Source organism: Ursus arctos, unplaced genomic scaffold (assembly GCF_023065955.2).
Source record: "Ursus arctos isolate Adak ecotype North America unplaced genomic scaffold, UrsArc2.0 scaffold_13, whole genome shotgun sequence".
Classification (NCBI taxonomy): Eukaryota; Metazoa; Chordata; class Mammalia; order Carnivora; family Ursidae; genus Ursus; species Ursus arctos.
This window is the reverse complement of record NW_026622797.1, coordinates 11,751,355-11,774,485: the sequence shown is the minus strand read 5'-3', so window position 1 is coordinate 11,774,485 and position 23,131 is coordinate 11,751,355. Positions and strand designations below refer to the sequence as shown.

The window sequence follows — 23,131 nt, the reverse complement described above, 5'->3', positions numbered from 1 at the left end:
AAAACAATCTTTAAATTCCCTGTGAAATGTTTCGTTTTGTTTGGTTTTTAGTCAGGGCTCCTCCACTGCCCCGCTCAGGCCCTGAGTGAGGTGTGCGGAAGTAGCAGGTGAAGACTCTCATCGCTTTTTTAAGAGCCTTGCCACGTGCCGCTTATCAGAAGGAAAGAACTAATTTCCTTTCTTCGATTTCCATCTTGTTTCCTGAAAAAAAAAACCTCTCTAGGCTCCCGTGTCGGTGGAAGGGAGCAAAAGCAAATGTCTAGATCCTGTGACAGTATTTTTCCATTCGGAAGAGAATCTCACAGCATTTTAATCATCAGTTCTGTTTCCCCTCTCCCTACTGATATTTGTTCTGATTCTGCTGTTAAATTGTCTCCCTAGTAACGGCTCTAGTGGATTTCCAGAAGTTTTACTGTCTGGCTTTTGACGTAGCCTGATATCCTTTGGTGCTTAACTTAAAAGCAGCAACAGCGAAACAGCTTAAAACAGAAATATGAAGCAATTTCTATGCATCTGCTTTCACGAAGACCGTTAAGGAGAGAGAGGATTCTGTTAATATTGTATTAGCAATATAAGTTGGGTTAGCAGAGCATTTCTTCTTGGACATTGAAAAAACCCGGGGCAGGGTCTTTGGTACTTTTCAGTCTCTTAGACATATTTTCCTGGTCAAGCTACTCACATCTTCCTCCAGCATGCCGTAAATTTGGAGACCTGTGAGGAGGGGTACAAGTTTGGAAAACACTCCCTGGGGCCCTCACTTACTAGGTGGGGCTCTGCGTGGTCCCTCCTCTCTCATTCTCCCTCTTGCTCTGAACCTGAGGGGGACCATTCCCTGTCCTCTGCTCAGTAGCTTTGACTGGAGCGTGTGCCCTTGGAAACGTAAGTCTATTATTTGTGTGTTTGCAAAATCACCATCTTTATGTGTTGAAGGAAGTGATTATATTAGAAGTTACCATAACCAACGTAAAGCTGGACTCAGTCCCCTGCCCATCCTACCCAACCAACACCCCCGCCCCCCCTCGATGAAAAACCAAAATAAAGAGCAAAACAGATGATTCCTGGGCTGCACTGTAACATGTATCAGAATTCTGTGTACTGGTTTGGAGCCCCGATCCCTGTCTTCAGTAAAATTAGTCATGCTAAAAGATGTGCGGGATACAAGCAATTATTAGAACAGAAGATGGGCCTCTAAATTACAGACAGTTCTGCAATAAAAATGGCAAATTAAAAACTTGGGCTAATAAAAAATTTTCGTCTACACTCAGGCTTTTATTCAGACATAAAGCTACATGCATACCTTGGTAATGACAACTTCTTGTTGAAACCGCCAGAACCTAATTATTCTTTCACACGCGTATAAGACCACAGGGCCTAAAACCCATTTCCAAGCCTGTAGAGAGCAGCAGAGAGAGAGAGAAAAAAAAGGAAATGAAAATAGAATCCAAGTATTTTCAGTTTGAACCAAATCAATACATAACATGATGGGATTCAGACATTTTCCTTTAACTTTGGGCCAGTTATCAACAATAAAGATATCTCCTTGTATTAAATACTATAACATTCAATTATTCCTTGAAGTCTACAAGCTTATTTAAGAGATTAAACTCTTCTGTATTGGTTTTTATGCTTACTTGATCAATGATGCCTTTATGTAATTAGAAATAATTGAATTTGCAAAGAAATAGGAAAGCAGATTGATGTTTACATTACATATGATAGGGTCATAAATGCTCCCAACTCAGCCAAAGTCAAAGGCTTACAGAGCTACATTCCTGAGCCAAAATAGGACGTGGAAAATTGAATAATAACATTGTGAACAGTAATTTTTTTGGTCAACGATGCGTCACAACTTCGGGGTCTGCCCAAAGAAGTGCGTGCACACACAGACACACACACACAGACACACTCACCCAATGTTATCAGGAATAAGACGTAAAGCAGGTGTCTCAGAACTTTAAACATAGGTTTACATTATAGGAACAAAATCCTCCACAGTCTTCTGGGCAATTGTGACAATGAACACTTCAGTCTTCATAAACCCCTTCCTGTGTTAACCTTGTATGAGAACAATCTGTATTACCGATGATCAGTTTGCCAGCAAGCTAGTCTTGTTACCAGTGGTTGTGTACAAACGTAAGGTGTCCTCTTACCCTGGATGGGAAGGACTGGGAACGTAAAATGTTTGAAGACTTATACTAGGTCTGATACCAAACAACCCTATGAGGCATATGGTATTCTCTTCGTTTTACAGAACAGGAAACTGAGGCTCAGCAAGATGGAACACATTGTCTGGGACACAAAGGTAACTAGGGGCACCAGAAAAACATGACTGCAGAGGCGTCTGACTGACTGGCCCATGCATTTACCACGTAATCGTGCTTCTTTCTGTCCTGTGCTGACATTGCTACTGACCCTTGTTTTATGAAACATTAGAGACCCAGTCATTCATTGAATTTTAGGATGTTTAGGGTTCTTTGAAATCTCATCTAATTCTTTATTTAAAAAAGAAAAAACCTGACTTTGCGGGAACAGGTCGAGTGGTGTAGGGAGACAGAACTCGATCCCGGGGAGCCAGGACTGGAACTCAAGCCTTTCATAATTTCCCTATATTCTCTGCTTAGGATTCTAAATGCACCTCGACCTTCCAGGAGCAGGAAAGATGTCTCATCCTTTTGAACTCATGTGCACTAAACCCTTTCTGGCTGACTCACCATCTTTGTTGCTTGTTACTCTTACCCATTGTCCTGTTTGGTCTGGTCTGTTGATGGGTCACAAGCTCTTCAGTGTTACTTTTGCTTCTGTTATCTTTCTTGTGTATTTCTCTTTTGTTTACTGCCGGGTCTGTGTGCATGGCACTTCTGCTCACCTACATCGACCCTCCTCGCTTTTTCCCTGGGAGCCTCTTTTCGCCTGATAAAGGCTCGATTTATGCAGGCAACACAAAGCAATTTGACCCACGTATTCTTTTCTGCCTCAGTGGGGTTCAGCAACGTGTTCAGAATGGCAGAGAGAACAAAGCCTTTTGTCCACCTATGCTGTGGGGGAGGCGGTATGGTGAGCAGAGGAAGGGAGAAGATAGGAAGGGGTAGACATGAAGGATGGGGTTGGACCAAGGGAATGAATCCTTTGGTCTCTTATGCTTGAATGAACCACAAAGTGTTTTGAGAATTGGTTTGGATATTCACAGAAAGGACAGAAAGAATGCAATTCTTTCTATGTGAGCTTAGATAGAGATTTGCGAGAACACTCATATAGTCTCTATGTACTTTTACAAATAATCTTCCACGCCCATTTTAGAGAGTTTTAGGCATCACACCCTTCATTTTGGTGGTGTCGAATCAGTCACGGTCTCTGATTCTCCCCCACTGATGAAATGGAATGGATATTTTTCCTTGTACAGTTAGTCGGGAAGGAGAATGTAAGCTATGAATCCTCGGCTGTATCTCTACTCTAGTATAGAAATTGCTCCAGGAGGAGAAAGCCCAGTTTGGGCATACTGTGATACTCCCGGAGCCCCTGGAAGTTAGGGAGTGAGGGACAAGAGTGGCCAGAGGTAAATATTAGGTTCTCGTGTGGCAAAGGCTGGGATAGACAAGTGTGAGTAAAGACAGAAGGAGGCCAGGCCCCAGAGCAGGAAGGGCACGTGTGATGTGATACCAGAACACCTGTAAACCAGAAGACCTGGTTTGTGGTCTCAGGGTTACCATCCGTCCACCTATGCCTTGCAGCAAATCTTGGGCCTTTTATGTTCAAATCTGTTTTGTAAAATGCGAGAGTTGGGAGAAAATTATTGGTTGACTTTCCTCCAGGCTCTTAAATGTTTTAGCTTTATTCACAGAGATAAATACAGTGTCAAGGGTATGTTTTCAGGGAGAGCAGCAGAGAGCTGACAAAGTGAGGAATCGGAGAAGGCTGGAGTTTCAGAGTGAATGTTGAAGAGAGTAGAGATGAAAGTTCTTGGCCGCAGAGTTGAAACGCTGGCTGCTTGGTGTGGCTTTCCTGGGAATGCCCTGTGTGACCACAGGGAAGAGACTAAAACTTGGGCCCTAAGTTCTCCATCTACTACGTAAAGGGGCAAGGCTATTTAGTATCTAAATTTCTTTAATGCTAAAATATGCTATGGCTTCTTTGCTTTATTTTTTCTTCTCCAAAAATACTCAAAAAGTCATGGTACAGTGAATATTTTATGATGGAAATAAAGCTACATTGATTTAAAAGCTGCAATAATGAAACTTGTTTCTTCCACTTTCACTCCTGGTTTTTCATTCCTACCGGAAAATAAGAACATGCTGGCTCTGGTTTTATTTTACATGTGTGTTTATAAATGGCCCCTTTTTCTAGACAATAAGGTTTCCAGGGGAAGGAACCATGTCTCTGCATACCGCGTCTAGTGCAACTCCAAGCCCACAACAGCTGTTTAGAAAAAGTTTGCTGTGCTGACTTGACCTCAGTTAAAGCTTCCTCCTCTACTGTTGACATCATACTCTAATAATTTAAAAAGCATTAGCCTTATTATTATTATTGTCACATGTTGATGCTGTAGTTAAGTAAATTAAGGTGCTTCTTTGGCTAAGAAAGACCAGGTTTCTTTTGAGAACAGGTTCCATGAGCAGCTCTAGACCCTGGAGCCTTGTATGTGTCTGTGAGTCAGAGACCGAAGGGGACTGATAGTATAATTGGTTCCCTCGATCAGTGCGGTGTCTCCGTGGTGATGTTCAAAAAAGCACTCTCCCTCCTAACATGGGTGGCAGTGCACCACTGAAGGTGAACTGATGAATGTTCTACCGATGAAAGTACTGTGAAAAGGCAGTTAGGAGAGGCCAAGAGGAAGAGACGGGTAGATGTGGTGCCGTGAAGCGCAGGAGCCCTTCCTTGTCCTTGGGATGCCTTCTGGATTCAGTGTCTATAAGACATCAGAGAGAATATTGTACCTTCAGCCAAGCAGTAATTGCACAGCCCACACATGCTTTGAATCAAGATCCATTAAAAATAATGAGAAGAGTGACAACATGAGTTTGGGTGTGCAAGGAGGTGTAGCAGGGGAGGGTTAACAGAGAGATGGGTAAGTTTCCCCCTTTTAATAATAATTAATGTCAGCATCCGCTGCCGAGCGGGCTCTGGTCTGTATTCATGAGGTGTGGGAGAGTATTGATTTTTTTTATTTTTTTATTTTTATGGAGGCGCTGTAGCTGAAGATTTTAGAGAGGCATTCGTGTTTCTCATTAATATGCAGGCTGGGTTGTGGCTACCGATAGTTGAGTTTAAGACAGAGACAATCTATACTGACCATTAAAAGAACCACAGTCTAATGGGCACATCTATTACAGTTCTCTCAGTTTTAAACATTCCTGCTAGCAGTTTTCACTTTTAAAATCCAGTGCTTACTTTAATATATTCGAGGATTTTAGAAAAAGTCCATCCTTAGAGTCTTCATAAGTTTGATGACTTCATTTCCCGAATCCCCCACTATTTACGCACTATTCTCCCATTTTTAATGACACATATTTTGGGGCACTGTTTCCTTCTAGTTTTAATCTGCTGGCTTCATTGATTGGCTTTTATGTAACACCCAGCTGCCCCACGGTTTGCATTGCTCGAAGAAACCCGAGGAGACCAAATAGGGTCATTATTTCTATTTACCTATGCCACAACCTGTAATGATGACAGCATGCCCAGGAAATCTTACTTTTGAGATCTTGTGGACCTTATCATCGACTCTAATGAATGAGGTCCCCTTTTGTCTACCATCATTATTTCAGTCATGGGAGCTTAATTAGAACAGGAAGGAAATGCATTTAATACCGCCATTTTTTGGATCCCCAAAGTTGCAGAAAGCAAGAAGGCAAGCTTAATAAAGAGGGCATAGTTCTCCTTTGGTTGTTGCTTAACGTTCGTTGGAGAAGTGGTGCTATTAATTCCCAGAATGGAGAAGGCAGTTCTGCGGAGGGACGGCGAGCTGAGCCTGCTGAGCCGAGGTGGCAAGCCAGAGACATGGCTTGCGGGGCTGGGCCTTCCACCATGACAGCGCTTGCGGGGCTGGGCCTTCCGCCATGACAGACATCCACGTTTAAACGTGAGTGCAAGAGCACTTTTCAAAATGGATAGAATACTTTTGGCAGTAAACCTCTTTTAAAATGATCCATAACTAGATTTCTCCATTAGCACACTTAATAAAGAGTTGGCTTTGTCTAGTGGTGATATGGGCTGTTCTTTTTCTCAAGCATATGAAGCTCTAGCTCTTTGAACTACAGAGACAGCTATCTTTATAACAGCTCTTGGGTTCACTCTTACCGAAGGCTCCTTGCCAGAAAATTGAGGCCTGGGGCACTGGGCCACCTGCTGCCATTGAGCATAGTGTTCTCTACAGAAGGTGACGTTGTGCAGCCGTTGACTCTCGGGAGTTTGGCCTCGAACAATCCGACTTGCCATTAAAACAAGACAAAACAAAACAAAACCTAAACATTTAAAATTGATTTTGTGCAGTCTGGTAATACCACAGATATACATTCCACAGTGGGCTCTGGAATAACACTTCAACTGTCTTGAAACTCGGGCTGTCATTCATTTCTCTCAGCACCTTTAAAAATAGGAATTTAAGAAGCTTCAAGTAACTTTGAAGATCCCAGAAAAGAAGGGCCCCTCTGCGGTATCCTGTGTGAAATTGAAAGTGTGTCTATTAGAGAATTCATAATGAAGGGAAATTGTTTGAACACATCCTTTTGTAGACTGTTGAATTTAATTAGGTTACATCTCGTCCTGATTGCTGATTCGGGCTAATTGGCTAACTTTGTACTATTTGGGTCTTTCACAGATTTATTTAACTTCTACCCTTTTTGGTTTGTTTCTGAGCACCTAGAAGTTTTCAAATGAAGGAGTCAGAAGAAGTGCCCTGAATAATGATATTTTTTTCCCAGCGACCACTAGCAGGCCTAGTGTTTGACAGGGTCAAAATAGGTCATGGGAAGCATGTCTTGAGGACTACCTGATGAATTTGAGGGAGAAAAGGAAGCCTGCCTTCGTGAATGGAGCACTGGATCAAGAGTCCTGTAATCCTGCTAGGTTATATTTGCCACAAAAACAGTGCTGACTGACTTTGACAAGTAGCTCCAGTATAAGTTCCTCGGTTTACCCACTGGTGCACCGGGCTGCGAAGCCTAAGAATTGAGGTCATGTAATCCGGGAGTTGCTCAGTTCCTAGGTGTTTGTGAATAAAATATATTGGCTTATTTTTGAGAAACGTGGCACTCGCAGACTGAGAAACCTGAGCGTCACATGGGCTCACGTCCTGGGTAGCCTGTGGAATAACATGTCCCCCTTTGCCTCGTTGGGCACCGGACAGGGGAGCGGCAGTGCCCCTGGGGACCTCGGACCTCGGCTTGGAGAACGGACATTTTGGCCCCTGTTCCGGTCTGTGTTGTGGAAGGCATCCAACCCCCCCCCCCTTGAGTTGGGTGAGCACAACTATCTGTGAATCTCCATGAGCAACTGATGCCTAGACATGGGGAGGGTGAGGACCAGAGAGGAACCAGAGGAAGAGATTCTGCAGATTTTAACACCATCATTCTCAAGCTCTAGGGAACATTCTCTATATTATCTAAACCTCAGAACATTTCGCAAAGGCAGTATCTTTTTAAAAATTAAAAAAATGTTATGTCTTCATCTACGCTATCCCATAATAGAAAGATTAGTGGGCTTTAACACATTCCAATAATCCTCCTTTCCTTGGCATTTTGTATAGAATTTGCAAATTACTTTTTGCTGTAAACAGTAGCTGTGGAATACTTCAAGCTGAGAAGATTAAATGAAGCCCTTATCCCAAAATAAGCCTTTCAACTAAGTTAAAATGACTAAAATATTTCATCTTATGAAATGTTATTTGGATATTAAAAAATATCTCCAACGCAACACTGGCCCATTGAAATCCTCTCGAGTGAATGCAGGGAGGCAGGATCCGGGGGGACGCGTGCACGATTTTTGTGATGAGGAGTTCTAGACCCATGTGGATTAGGAAGAGCCTCTCAAAAATGCCACAGGGGTTAATGCCCCAGCATCAGGAGAAGAATAAACAGAGAAAGGGAGGACTGGCAGTCTTTGGGGTGGAGCACTTTGGGACTATCTGTCCTGTTCCCCGAAATACAGAGTCAGCGTGAGGGATGAAGCATCAGAAGAGTCAGCTGCCCATTTTAAAGACTAGAAAGCCGTTAGCCAGGCAGCAGCATAAATAGGAACATTGATTGACTAGGATTCTAAGGATAGGGGACTGGCAGTTTTTTCGGGTAAAATATGCCCTGGGTGGAGGGCAATGCTTCCTTCTACGATGTCTGCAGGTCAAATGAGTTGGTGGATGGTGGGGAGCTCTCGGGCCTGGGCCGTGGCAGCAGCAGAAATGACCTCCTTCAGGAAGCGGAGGGCTGAGCTGGAGGGAGCCGTTAGTGTGGGGAGGAAGGGCGCAGGAGGGCAAGTCACGCAGAGCTGCCCTACGGCCCGGCGTGAGCCGTACCCTGTCCTGTGTACCTGGCCAGGCCCCGCAGTCTCTGTGGCCTGTGGCCGGACTCTTCTGAGTCAGGGCGGAAGCAGAGCCCCCTCCAGGCTCAGCAGCTGCCATGGTGGGAGAAAAAGCTGCAAGAGAGGGGATGTGCTGGTGCTCGTTCCTGCAGGTGTGGAGGCATGGTTCTTGGGAGCCAGTAAGGAGCTGTTCTGCAGGCCTTGTTACCAGAAAAGCCTGGCTTGTCTGAAGATGGGCGCCCTACATCTGACTCCGGCATTTATTTGTCCTGGGACCTGGAATGAATCACTTAACCCCCTGGACCTGTTTCCTCCTTACGAAATAGGGATAACATCACCCTTTTTATTGGACAGCACTGTTGTTGAGTCATGCACACGAATGTGCTCTAAAAATCGTGAGATGGAGAAAAAGGCATCAGTTTATGAAATAATTAATGTGGGACAAACTAGTGACTAGACATCAACTGGTTAGTTGGTCCAGAGTCATTTGAGACAATTTAAAGATCTGAAGACATTGTATCTGAGCCGCCACTCTAGGTTCCTAATGCAGAGATTAATAGTGTCGGGCAGGTGTTGAATGCCAGAATGGCGTTGTACGGGATGTTTGGGCAAGAAGGAATCCTAGAAGTCAGATGGGGAAACTGAGCTCCAGAGAATTTAAAGGACTTGCTCATGGCCACCCTGATGACTCATGGCAGAGTCTAGGTCTGACTGCCATCTGGCACACTGTTCCCTCCCCCACACCGGGTTTCCCAGTGGGTGGTTTGGGTTAAGCACAAATGACATCTGGGTGTCCAAAGTATATATCCTGACTAATCCCACATAATTTGGATTGCAGAAATATGTTCTGAACGAAAGACAGCTCTATTGTTTTCCAGCATTCTTTAAAATTTCTGCATCTTATAAACATGTCAAGACTCCCCTACAGAGTTAGCAAGAAAAAGACATTACTTCACCATCTATGTTGCTTATTTTCAGTTACTAAAAAAAGGCGTTTGCCCCAGTGAATGTTCTTTTCCATACATTCTATGTGTCCTTTTGTGTTGCCCATCATGTTCCTCCATCCGAAGGGCTTTCTAAGATGATTTCGGGGTTCACACACATAAATTCCTACACTCCGAACACACTATGGACTTACCCGGCCCCATGGATAGCCAGACTGATAAAGAAGATGACGAACACATGGTGGGTGTACCAGAACAGCTCATAGGAGACCTGTCTGATGAACTCGGTGGAAGAGGTCATGATCAAGATCAAAGCCAGAGCGATGATCAAGCCGGTAACACCTGCGATTGTCTTTAGCAATTCGGTGACGGTGTTCTAAACAAAGCAAGCACCATGACATTGATACCTTAGTTCTACTTTTCCATTTTAGGGTCAATACTTGAGAGTCCAAGCAGGGGGTAATTCAGAATGTTCTCATCAGGAGCATATTAACCTCAAAAGGGGGTCCCCATATGACTCAAGAAGGGACCTTCCTTGTCCATCCTTTGCCCCATTTGATGGCAGATGTTTGCTTTGCTCCAATTTCATCAAACGCCATTGAATCATTGACATGTTTTCCATCAGTATAAAGCAACCTTCCTGTCAAAGTTATTACGTTGAATTGAAATGAAGACAATATATGAAAATGCATTTTAAGATAAAACATTGCAAAATAAATCCAAGTCTCAAGTTTGGATTTAAATAAAATAAAATAACAATGAAATAAAAATGTGGATTGCCATGCTTAATTGCATGTTAACATTAATAAACACTTTTTTTGGAGAGATCCCTCAGGGACATTTCTAATAAAGCAGCTGCACATTCTGTTCTCCTGGTAGTTATTCCTTGCTCTTGCTTTTTAATTGGAAGGACCATGACTTGCATTTCTTTCATGCCACCTCAGGAGGCTTGGAATAAGGCTTTGTAAATCCTAGGTGATCAATAAAGATACAGCTATTCTTATCTGGTAGACACTGCCAAAAGACCTGTGCATTCCGACCTGTGAGTGCAAGGGATGGTTAAAGAGCCTTTTAGAATATGAATCGCAAGGCACTTTGTATTTACTGTGAGTTTTCTATACTCTTGCCAAGTCATTAGTATTCATACGTTGTGTTACTATCATTGAGGCGACCGTGAGCTCAATAAACTCACACTGTATCTTTTGTCAGGAAAATCTCATGAATTTGGGGTGCTTTGAGATCTCAAGGTAATTTGGACAGGGACTTCTTGTTTATTTTTTTTCTTCATAGAGCAAATAGTTGAAATAAAATTGAAAGGGGTATGTCTAAAACATTTAAAATATATTTTTTTGCAAGTGTACTCAGGCATTTTAGAAATCCATTCGTATCACAGGATGTGCTAATTTCAAACCATCCTTCTCTGCTTATTAAAGCAAATCCCCACTTCCCTTTTCTTGCAACATATTTTTATAGACTGGTTTGAGCAGCCATGTATCCTCTAAAATAACCCCACTGCATCTCTTTAAAAATACTCTATAATGTACGCTTCATGTTATGGATACTTTCTCCAAATGTACCAATTTGTATTATCGATCTTTCTCCAAATGCCCTAAAGTAGAGGGTTTCTTGAACTTAATCAGCACTTACATAGTGTATTGCTTCTAAAATTTTGAGAAAACTATGTTGGGAGTAACTTAATTATCTTGTTAAATTGCTTTCAAAGTACTTACAATAAATACTATTCACTGTATGGTCTTTTCAAAATATTGAGCCTTATTCTTGGTTGTCTGTAACAACGAGTTTTCCAGAACCTTAGTGGGGAAAAGAGTTAAGCCCAGTAGGTGCCAGGATAAATACTGTGGCTCAAACGAGCGACCCCGAAGGCCTTCCCACAGGCTTATGGCATCTGTGGTCTTGACTTTTGAAGCTTGTGCTTCTGATTGTTGTCTGCTGAGAAAATGTAGCTCTACTTCATTCATGGCCTGATACTGGCCTAATTATCATCCTAGGATAATTAGGGACATGCCATGGAAGAATTTCCCCAAGAGACTCTGAATTTTGCTTCTTCAAATAAGGCTGCATAGGCAAGAGTCACGGAAGAGGTGGCTCACAGCGTGGCCGAGACATTTCCGTGGCTTGGATTCCTCTTGAGCAATACCATTTTTTTTAGCCTGGTCAAAATACTGGATGCCTATTCCAGTGGAGTAGTACATGAGCCAGTATTTTGATCAACCAGGACAAAAGGGGTGGGAGGTGGACGATGAGAGAGGAATGTCTTAATCTCTGCAGGTGGATTTCTGGAGCTACATGGTTGGTTTTCTTTTTGTTTCCCGCATGTGCTGCCGCTCGGTGCACACAGGTAATTAGCATTAATGATGTCACTAGCCATGCAGGTCTGATTATGAAATTAGCTACTCTGCCCAGTATCTGATTTGGCAAATCAGTCAGGCACATGTGTGCCAAAATATGACACGGGAGAAGAGATCCAAAAACAATTTGCAAGTTGAAAATGAAGACATCCAATTTATAATCTCTGGATGTAGATGGCACTTCACATTCTTTATGATTCCAGCATCAACAACAACAAAAAATCTAATCATAAGCTGCTTTAAAATTTAAAATATCAGGGTTTTAACGGGTTACTGCATTTCTTGTTTAGGTATATTTATTATGTTTTGCTATAAACTAATTAAGTGGCATCAGTTTTTCTTCTTGCTCATAACCTCTTAGCAAGATTTATGAAAAATAGCTTTTTTTAAAAAAGGGTGAAATTGATGTTAACATTTGGCAGAAACGTCTCTCCAGCTCGTTTATTAATAGCTTTTGAAACACAGCGCTCCTGATAAAGCAATGGGAAAGGGAAGGACTTCTCAGATGAGAAACCAGGTAGCATGCAAGGACTCACTGTGTGGAAGGTCCGGATGGGGTTGAGGTAGCTCTCATTTGGGGCGTTGCCAAGTTTGGAAAGCGCAGCCGGAAGTCCCTCTGCGTGGGCTGACTGGCTCCAGTGGTAGCGCTGTAGGTTCCAGAAATGGGCGACGACGTGGATGGCTACGGCGGAGGAGGTGACATCAGACATGCGCCATGTGGATTCCTTCCTTTGTGCTACTCAGAAACACAATGCCTCTATGGTCAAGTTTCTCTGTTCTGGTTTTTGTGCTCTCCAAACAGCGATTTCCTTGTGCATCTTTCATAGTGTCTTGAATGGAGTGGATTGAATAGTTCTAAAGGTACGCTGTGATTCACCCCATCCATTTTAATTATATGAAGAAATAAAGGAAATCTCAATTTTTCCGTAGTTTAATTATAAACATATGCTCATTCTGCAAGTGGAATAGGTATTAGGCTATCACAACATATATATATACATACACACACACACACACACACACACACACACACACACACATATATATAGAGAATACATAGAACACATTCTGTTTTATATATATGTATATAGATTCCCAATTTTATATCTTATGTAATATGCTTTCCAAGTAGTCACAGGGCATTATTCTAGAGTACTGTGTATCATATACATGGACATCTGTGCATAGGACACTTATGATAGATGCCAGGGAAGAGTTTTTGTTTTCTTTCAGACATTATATTTTCTATTCTTCCTTTATATATTTCAGTGTATATGTATAGTCACTCCTACACATACACACATACACAATATCTTTGCATGTGTTATTCCTAGAGGATCGAAATAAGTTAGTATTTATAGACCTAATCCTCTCCGTATATTCTTAAGACGAAAACTCAGCTTTCTAATTCTGAGAGTTGGTATTGTCTAATTTCTAAATGAAGAGACAAGCTCAGGAACACAGCATAATTTAGCCCGAGGAGCCTGTGCCCAATGCCACTCTTTCCTGTCTCGTTAAATCTGTGGGGAAACCAGCAGTCACAACATCCAGACAAGCACCGCCTCCTGATGCTTTTCCTGCAAATGAAAGCCCTATCGGGTGACCCGTTGATACCAGCCACTGGGATCAGATTCAAGTGTGAAATGAGAATTCATTACCCAGGGTGTAAATAACTTCGCAGTTGATACCTCCCCCCGACCCCCACCATGAAAAGCAGCAGTGGCTACTACTATTATACAGTCTCTACACGTTGTAGGCAAGTTCTGGAATTCTCCATGGCTGCACATTGTGGGTTGAGGTGTGGGGAGTGAAGGAAAAAGGAACAGCAGCAACTTCTGAGACTATTGGTGGCATTTTGGTCCCTGTGGTCCTGACGGCAGATTTATTTAGAAATACCATTATTTAGCTTTACTCTCTGTCCCCTGAGTTTCTGATCAGAGCCATTCCCTTTTCCGCCCTGCAAAGTTGTTCTCATGCTTTAAGACCCAACTCAAAAGTTGTTTTCTATCAAGTGTCCTTCAATTCCACAGGCACCAGTGATGCCAATGATAGAGCAATGATTTAATTAAAACATTTCCCAGACGTTATTGTTATGAGCATTTATTTACATCTATGCTGCCCGATGGACTCTCATGCCTCAAGACTTATTCATCTTGTAACCTCAACACTTGGCACATTGCTTACTACCAGTAGGTATTTAATAAGAATTTGCTGAGTGACAGTGAGCTTACAGAAAGAGAGAAAGGGTCAGGAGGTTATCTGTAGATGCAACCTTGTTGGAGTAGTGTTTTCCCTGCTGATACATTTTTTTTTTTTTTTTGCACATTTCATGCAGACTTCAAGTTAGAAATCAATTCGAATATGCTTTTGGTTGAAGTTCACCTGAGAAGGCAAAGCACGATGATATTTCTGAGTCCATGGTGTTGACCGTCTCCTTATGGGTATGGTGCGAGGAGCACCAAAAAGTCATTGTATTTCTTCCTTACGTTCTATTTGTCAGTAAATGTGGCCATGTCTAGGAAGGGGCTGTCTTGTTTAGTCTCAGCATCTACAAAGCTAGAAAAGTTTGTCTAGTAGCTATCTCTTCCAATATGCTATATATAAAATGGAAACTATTTGCTAAATTGAACACAGACATTTTCAGCAGTATTCCTAATTGCTGTTTTCTGATAACTATCTTAAAGTTTTTTTAAAAAAAATCAGGTCATATTTCTCATAGGTAACAGATATTGAATACTTACTATACTCCAAACACCATTATAAATGCTTTGGGCATATTATCTCACTTAATCCTCAGTATTAGTCTTATTGCCATTTGACAGACGAGTATTCAAAAAGTTCTAGTGCTTGTAGTCCATTAATGGCAAAGGTGGGATAAACTCTGTTTGCCTGAATCCAGAGCCCCATTTTTGACCTTTAAGTTATATTGCTTCTTTTCACTGATTGATAATTGTTATACTTTACTGAAAACCAATTTTTTCCTGTGGCTTTAGAATGGCTCACTTGATAAATAGCTCCTAAGACCAATTGCAACCTTTGGGGTCCTCGTTGCAGGACTCTCCTTTTACTCTCTGCCCTTTACCCTTGCCCCTCTGCCTCTGGCTCTCCTCAGTTCTCCTCCATGGACTAAAGCACACCAGACAGAGCAGAGTTATTCCCATTTTACAGAAGTAGATACTGAACTTCAAGCCAAATTAAGCGACAACATTTCCAATTCCATAATCCACCTGTGACAGCCAGAAAGGAAGTACAGGATAGATTCCCTGTCTTTTATATTCTGCATTCCATAGCATTCTCCTCCTGTGTAAGGAGTTGTTGATCACAATCTATTTTCTATTAGATTGATTTCCACATGAGAATTTGACACTGTTAAGCTAGATTTAAGTACATTTATTGAATGAGCAAAGATATTGAACTATTTATTTATTCTTATTGCCAGGTCTCCCATAATAGAGCTGAAGAAACTAATGAAGTAGTGTAAGAAAACCCAAGATGCTTTTTACGAGGTGGCTCCTGTGGGAATATGTTGAAAACTACTCTTTCCAGCTTTCTTTTTTTTTCCCCCATGTACTTTAAAATTCATGTATGAAATGCTCCTTTGCTCAAAAGGCCTCCATTTTGTTTTCTTTTTTTATAGGTAGAAGATAACAAGTAGCATATCTTATTTATCTCAGGAATTCTCAGAAGGAAAACTACTTGTGCCATTTGGTTTGTCTAAATGTTTCATTGCCTCTGAGGTCTGACTCTAATTTCATTGTGATCTTGGCTTTGAACTAAAGGTATCCCACCCACCAACTCCACGGCTGCTGGGACTTGATCGATTCCCAGGGAGATACTGATTTTGCTGTTTTTCAGACATTATGTGTTCTGTTCTTCCATTTACACACTTCAGTTATTTTTTTATTATTTTTAAAGATTTATTTATTTAGTTGATAGATAGAGAGAGAGAGAAGCAGATGGAGAGAGAATCTCAAGCTGACTCCCTGCTGAGCAGAGAGCCAGACATGGGGCTCGATCTCATGACCCATGAGAGCATGAGCTGAGCCAAAACCAAGAGTCAGAAGCTCAACCGACGGAGCCAGCCAGGCGCCCCGCTTCAGTTATTTGGCTATGAATAGCCATGCTATCTATGTTGACAGTGCCACTTTCTTCAAGTATGTGATCAAACAGTGATATGGTTTGACTTTCTTCTCTCTTACTCATCAGAGTCCTATCATGCTACTAGAGCTGTTATTAGAATGTAGCCAGAAGGACACTGAGAAGGATATCTCTCAGTTACTTCATTCCTTTCAGCCCACTTTCTTATCTGTAAAATGGGTGGGCTGAATGAAACTAGGTGATATCTTGGCCCCCCTCCAGCTGTCTGGCTCCTGCATCTCTGTCGAAGTTAACTGGGGACATTTATCATCCAAAGGGATCTGTAGTCCAATGGGAAGGTGATGCAAACACGGAACGCATGTTTCAATGTTGTCAAAAGCAACACTGGCTTAAACGGGCTTTTTGAGTTTTGTGGCAAATCCCACGCCATCAGTTACGCAGGTGCGTTCTTCCCGACGCCCCTGAGGACTTTCTGCCCAGCCCACGGAAGAGCCCGAGATACACATTTCCAGAATCTACCCAAACACCAGGCTAAAAGTTGCTATAACTGGGTCTTTCCACAATCCTATTTTCTCACCAAAGTACTTTTGCAGTTAAAAGAGAGCAGCAGTCTTGGACAAACCACAATGCACATTTAATTGGTGTGTGAACTTCTGAGTTCAAATAAGGAGCTTTTATTGAAGAGTGAACAAAAAAATCATAAAGGCTACAATTAGAGCCAGTTGCCCTGAGAAAGTTTCTTTTCCTTCTTTCTTTCCTTCTTTTTATTTTTCGGGAGATCAAAGGAAGAGTAATTGAGGGAGAATCTTGGAAGGGCGGTCAGTTCTTGCTATCTTTCTGCCTGCCTGTCAGTGATAACAGTCATTTTGGAGTTAGTCACCTCCTAATTAAGCAGCCTTCAGAAATAAGGACCCAGGGACAAATCCTGGCTGTGTATCTACAGCCAAAGGCTGTCCCCCAAACTTTTAAGTTTGCGGTCTGATTTCTGCAGAAATGCACGTTGACTACGGCACCCTGTGCACGCCACTCATTTGTAAATCACATTCAATTTTGCTGGACTGGACAGGCGAGACAGCCTCCTTAATCCTAACTGGATTAGTAGGAATTCTTTAGGGATCTGGTCCTGAAGAACTTGGGCCTCTGGGGCTGTTCTCTTCCTTGGGGTCTCCAAGTCTTTCTATTCCGTACCCTTCTTCTGAGCTCGTTCCTGTCAACCTCTTTTGTTTATTGAGGTTTGTAAACTAATCTGAGCAGCGCATCAGGAGCTGGGCATGGGTTATTGTTACACCCCTGGAGCCGAGCAGATGTAAGCTGCCTGGGTCCCTATTCACGGCCCCCTTTGAAGGAAGCTCCGGCTCACGGTACTACTATTCAGTTGGAGGGTCTTTAAGGTCCACTGTGGACCACAGAGTCCAGAAAGATCCACATTCATAAGAACGAAGGGGCTGTGAAACAGGGATTTTTATACCACGGGGGTTATAGGTCCCTGAAAATGATTTATGAGTGGTTGAAGAATGCTCCAGCAGCTCTTATCATAGGCAGGCAAGCGGGAAGGCAGGAAGCCAGAAGAAGAGTTCCTGTCACTGCGTTTTCGGTGATGCCCTTGATTATAGATACCATTGTTTGTCTCGCCCCTCCTCCCCAGCCTACTTCCACCAGGCTCTAATTACATCCTTTAATGATTTGACCAATTAAAGCCTGCAGTTCAACTTACAGAGGAACAGATGAGAAATTAGGGGCTGGCACGCAAACTTCGATGTGGATGCCCTTCTCCCAAGGTTCCACACCTCTATTAAGCCAGTCGGCTATTTGAAAAGCAGCATAATGGGCGATGCTAATAAAATAAGCACGGAGACATTTTCAGCGGCTCCCAAGAGAATACACCAGAAGGACAAAATGTGAAAAGCAAAGAGATATCTATGAAACCAGGGCTTAGCATTTTTTTCTTCTAAAAGCGCAGTTGCCAGCCGCATTTCTTAGTTAGTGTGAAATGTAATAATTGCTATGTCAGGGTTTGGGAGAAGCGGAGAGCTCTCTCCCCACCCTCCTGCCTCTGCCGGGAATGGAAACAGCCGGTGCTGCTGGTTGCCATGGTGGTGGGGGACGAGGGCTTTGCTTTCAGAAGCAGTCTGACCCTGTGAGGGGGAGCCCAGGGATGTTGGGGAGCCCTGTAGAGCAGTGAGGGTTCAGCTGAAGAGGCCCCCCGAGGGGATATTTGATTCTCTACAGGGATTTGTGAGGGAAGGAGGGAGAAAGAGCATCCTGCTTCCTCTTGTTACAACAATGTGAATTTATCTTGGACGACCAGCATCATTTTGAATCTCTTCCCTGCCCACACCCTTTGTTTCCTAACCACCCCCCCCCACCCGCCTCCGCCAGCTGCTGCTGGCGTCTCTGAACAACTCCTGCACCATCTTGTACCTTTCCACAAATTCCCCCAATCCCTTTTGCCAGGGGGCTGACTTCCTGCTCATCCTCAGGTTTGACCAAATTTGTTGAGCACCTGTTACGTGCCGGGGCCGGGAAAGCCAAGCCAGGTAAGGCACATCTCAGCCCCTGAAGTGATCGGAGTCCGGAGAAATTTTGCTCTGCAGTAGGAGGTGTGACTGAGGCCGAGGCCGCTAGGCTGACAGCCCAGACCTGGGGGGTCAGGGGGAGGCAGGCCAGGCAAGGACTCATGGATATGGCAATGTCTTATCCACTGAGGAAGGAGAGGAAGAGCATTTAACCCAAAGGGGATAACAGGAGCAAAGACACAGACTACTCAGGGACTCAGTGGCTGGGCATTGCCAGGGGAAGGAGAAAGGGGGTACGGAGAGAAATAAGAGCGGAGGAGGGGGCAGCGTTCACTGAACAGAGACCACCAGCCATGCTAAACTTAGAGGTGATTCTCTTAGCAATAGTGGCAAGTGGATGACCTTGTAGTCTGTGGTTTCCAAGAGACATCCTGACAACTAGTCTGCACACCTAGAGATGGGTAGATTGTATTCTTGTTCTTTTAATTCCATAGGGGAAAAGGCGTAAAAAAAAAAAAAAAAAAAACCACTTATCTGACATCACAGTACCAATCAGAAGCAGGGGAATAAAATAATTTGGTCTCCTGGTTCTAGTCAACTGCTGTCATTCTGAAAACAGTACTGCCTACACTACTTTCAGGATATAGCGTCTCTTAGGGTATCTCGCACATAGGGGACACTCAATACAAGTCACTGATGCATTTCTCCTATTGATATATGATTACACAGAAAGAAATACACATACCCAAAGGTTTAAGGACAAAATTATTGCATAACATGTTTTCCTTTATTTTTTTTTTGCTTCCTTTTCTGATGTGTTTTGATGCTGTGTGTTTTTTGGTTCCTTCTCTCTTTCTCTTAGAGTATAGTTCTGCCTTAAACCTATTGCATAGTGATAATATCCTCCCTGCCATGTTACCGTATTTTATCTGTTCTTTAAATGCAGGAATTAAAGACTCTTAAGATTTTAAAGGAAACCTAGAGAATCCTTGAATTCCTTCTCTGAAGAGCCTTCCAAGGAGCAGTCTGGACTCCACTCTGACACCACCTACCACCAGGAACCCTGTATTCTCAGGGATCCTCCTTCCAATTTTAGATAATTTTGAAGTTCTGGAAGACTTCCATATCTGAGCTGAAATCTGCTTCCCTAAGTCTTCATTCCTTCATGCGTTCAACTCATACATCAAAGGTTTTTGGCACCTCTGTGGACTCAGCCCTAAGTTGGCCTTGGACATAAAGATGCATTAGCTTGTTCTTTGCCCTTCATCCCTTGGCTGGTTTTCTCTACGATATGATGTCTTTTTACCCTTATTTCTTAACAAACTACGAAGACCTTTTGCAAACATTTCCTGGGTTGGTTTAATCTGGCAATGAGGACAATCAATGGGGAAATCTCCCCACGTCTCCCTGCACACCCGAAGTTGTGTTAATTGGCACTTGGGCACTGTCTGTCATGTCTCGTTGCTTAATTAAATCCACATTTGTTTTGAGTGTTCTTTTTACTCTGCTGTTTTTTTATGCATGAGAGGATAAAAACAAATGAGGAAAACATTTTATAGTTAAATTAGTTTGAGGGAAACAGTCCTGAACCATAACTCTTTATTGTGCAGATAGCCTTTCATTTCCGTGTATTTGTTGTCCAACAAAACAACAAACGGGGTGGTTATTGCTCAGCTTCTTTCCTTCCTCATCAGTTTAACCTTGGCCATGGATGCTAATTTTTATTATATTCTCTTGAATTCTCTTGTCTTCTTATTCAAGAAATAACAATAATACTTTATATGCTCTAAAGCTTCATATCTTTTCAAGGTCCTTTTATATCCACTAGCTCAACACGATTCAGACACCTGTTCACCTGATCTTCCTTTTCTTTTTTCTTTTACTGCCTATGCTACCATTTTCCTATGACTGTGAATGAGATTTTGAGTATAGGTCAGTTTTATTTCCAATGTGAATTATATCGAATAGCACAGTATTCATTTTGCAAGTAGATATTTATAGTTGTCTTCTCAACAAGCTTAATTATTCACAAATGACAATGGAGCTTCATACACTTTTCCCTGACAAACTGGAGGCTTGGTAGGGAAGACTGCATGAGTCTAACTTAGAAATTTAAAAATCCATTTACATAAGGTTTATGCGGTCAAATGGAGACAAAGATTTACTTAAGGGTGAGCCTTTGGCAGAAGGGGAACTAAAACAGAACTATCAAGTTAAACATTAGGTTTTGTAAAATTGCACTGGGTGATGAATAAGAAGCACTTACTTGCGTTAACAGCTATCCCATAGGCGACCAGTTTGTGGAATTTGAGATTTTTGTCTAATTGCCTTCTCCACGGTCCTCTGCAGCACTGGAGTAACAGAAAATAAAAGTCTTGTTTGGGGAAAAATCACAGCGATGACCGCATCCCGAGAGCTGAGAGAGCAGGACTCAGGCTCTGCCTCTATCTAGAGTCCTGAAGGTGGAGCGATGGGGCACAGATATTAGTGGCCATTAATTAGTCCAAGAGGCAAAACCAAATGGTGATTACTGGCTTTGCTGAAATTTCAACTCAATAAAAGTGAATGAGGTAGTATAGTTCCCTGACTATAAATCCAAATTCTAGAATAAACCTGCTAATATCCATGCCTCAACTGGTTTAGGAAATGAAGATGGAAACGGTCATTCTCATGGATATGCTTTAAGTAGTCCCTAAAATATTCCTTATAACACAAAAAAGGCACTGTATTCATCTACATCTAAACAATCATAAAATTATGATGATTGTATAATAAATTATTTCATCTAGTTAGGGTTATTGACGTTCTCATTATTCTGTACAGCAGGAAACACAGTACCCAACACAGTGAAGTCAATATAATTCGGAAATGTCCCGTTCTGTCTGGTAGGGGTTAAAGTCTACATAGTGAAATCTGTGCGCCGTGATTGTGCATTCCTGGGCTGAGAGCTCGGAAAGATGTGTCCTTAGTGGCATTTCGCTCAACTGGTTATTTGTCTCCTTCCAATTAGAAATGGTAACAGTTCAAACTGTTATAATACTTCCATCTTTGCGAGTCAGGTCAATTTTATCAGCCATGTTTTTCCGACAGAGCAAACGCATCCGGGAAAGGCTGAGCAATGACTCCAATGTCATGCAGGGAGAGAGCAGCAAGGGCAAAAGTCACACCAGATGTACTGATTTCTGACTTTTAGTTGTAGCCACTGTGTTCTCTCTTACAAAGAAGCAAACTTCAATTCAGACAGGATTATTAGGAATTTCACAGTAAAGTACATCTTTGTCTTCCATGGCACTTATATTAGGACATTATAACAACTGGAATTATTTCAAATATTATAGTACTTACGGTACTTGTCCCTCTCACGAATGAAATAAGGTTTCGACTGATTGGTAACAGAATTAGCATGCAGTTAAAATTCAGGCACACTGCAGACGCTCGCGCCCAAGCCAGCGTTGACTGTCCATATATAAAGACACGGGAGAGAGATGCCGTGAGAGTGAGGAAGCTGGGGAAAATAGAATGTTTTCCGAAATGATAATGTGTAATCACCAACTCTACTTACACCCAGAATAACTCGCGTGTAAAGGAAAGACTCTTCCTCTTCATACCAACAGAATGTGTCGATAAACAGATATAAATTCACTCCCAGCCATGAGAGCTAGTGTTGAATGAAAAGAGACCAATCAATACTATCTTCAATCTTTTCTTCTGTTCAAAATCACTTGGGGTTCTTCTTTTAAAGTGAAATGAAGAGCTTCTCAATATTAATCAGACTTACTCTATACTTATTTCTGATAGATTAGTTTTTAACAGTGATTACAATGTTAATAAATCGTTAACTTTATAAAAAAGATTTTAAACACATATAGGTATACTTTAAGGAATTTAATGAAAAGTACAAAACCTTCCTAATCAACATCGCTCTAGTGTTTTAAATCAATGATGGCAAAAGGAGGAAATCTTTAAAAACAACTCAGAAAGTACTCTAGAAAATTTCCAATTTCATAGTCTAATTCAAAGACTCCATTTGATTTAGAGAAACATTCATACATTATGCAAAAACAAACTACTTGACTTTAAAAATAATTAAAAATGAACTCAATCGAAAAACAACTTTACATGATTCTGTAAGGGTAAATTAAATATACCTACTGAATGTTTTCTAACAAGTTTTAGTCTTTTACCAAAGTAATACTTCAAGCTATTTAGCATTCCTATACAAATTATCTTAAAAATCAAAGACTGTTTAATATATATATTTAAACTTGAATAACAAAAATGATACTTACTACTAATATGATGGAGAGACTCTCATTCAAAATCCAGCACCCCATTGTGACAGCTTTGCTCTTTTGCTGTCAGCAAATGATTTCTTTCATTCACCTGAGCCCGGATGCTGTATCCTTAGTAAGGGCTTCCCTGCTAAATTATTTTGTCTTTTTGTCTTAGGAAGCACCTACTGGGAGCAGCTCTCGAGGAATTTCTAATTAAGGACTTCTTGCCAAAGGCACGTCAGCGGGCTGACATGCCTCATGACCTGGGTGAATACAAGGCAAGTCTCTGTCTAATGATTCTCTTCTTCAAAGATTTCATAAGAAAAGAAAGCTCGTTTTATTAAATTATCCTCATGTACTTTATACCCCATTCATTTTCTACATGATTGCAGTCAAGATGATAATAAGTCTTTATGTAAATTTGA

General features: G+C 41.9%; 1 protein-coding gene across 1 annotated transcript in view; it reads right to left on the bottom strand.

The window, feature by feature from the left end:
- NOX3 (NADPH oxidase 3) overlaps window positions 1–22,766 on the bottom strand; it is a 56,393-nt gene extending 33,627 nt beyond the window's left edge. Inside the window, exons 1-8 of the mRNA XM_026505117.2 lie at window positions 22,722–22,766; window positions 21,995–22,090; window positions 21,778–21,888; window positions 20,699–20,783; window positions 12,355–12,500; window positions 9,644–9,825; window positions 6,292–6,421; window positions 1,298–1,390 (exon numbers count right to left, since the gene is read on the bottom strand). Coding sequence (XP_026360902.2) covers window positions 1,298–1,390; window positions 6,292–6,421; window positions 9,644–9,825; window positions 12,355–12,500; window positions 20,699–20,783; window positions 21,778–21,888; window positions 21,995–22,090; window positions 22,722–22,766 — 888 coding nt within the window. The remainder of the gene's footprint in view (window positions 1–1,297; window positions 1,391–6,291; window positions 6,422–9,643; window positions 9,826–12,354; window positions 12,501–20,698; window positions 20,784–21,777; window positions 21,889–21,994; window positions 22,091–22,721) is intronic.
- Window positions 22,767–23,131: the final 365 nt, after the last annotated feature.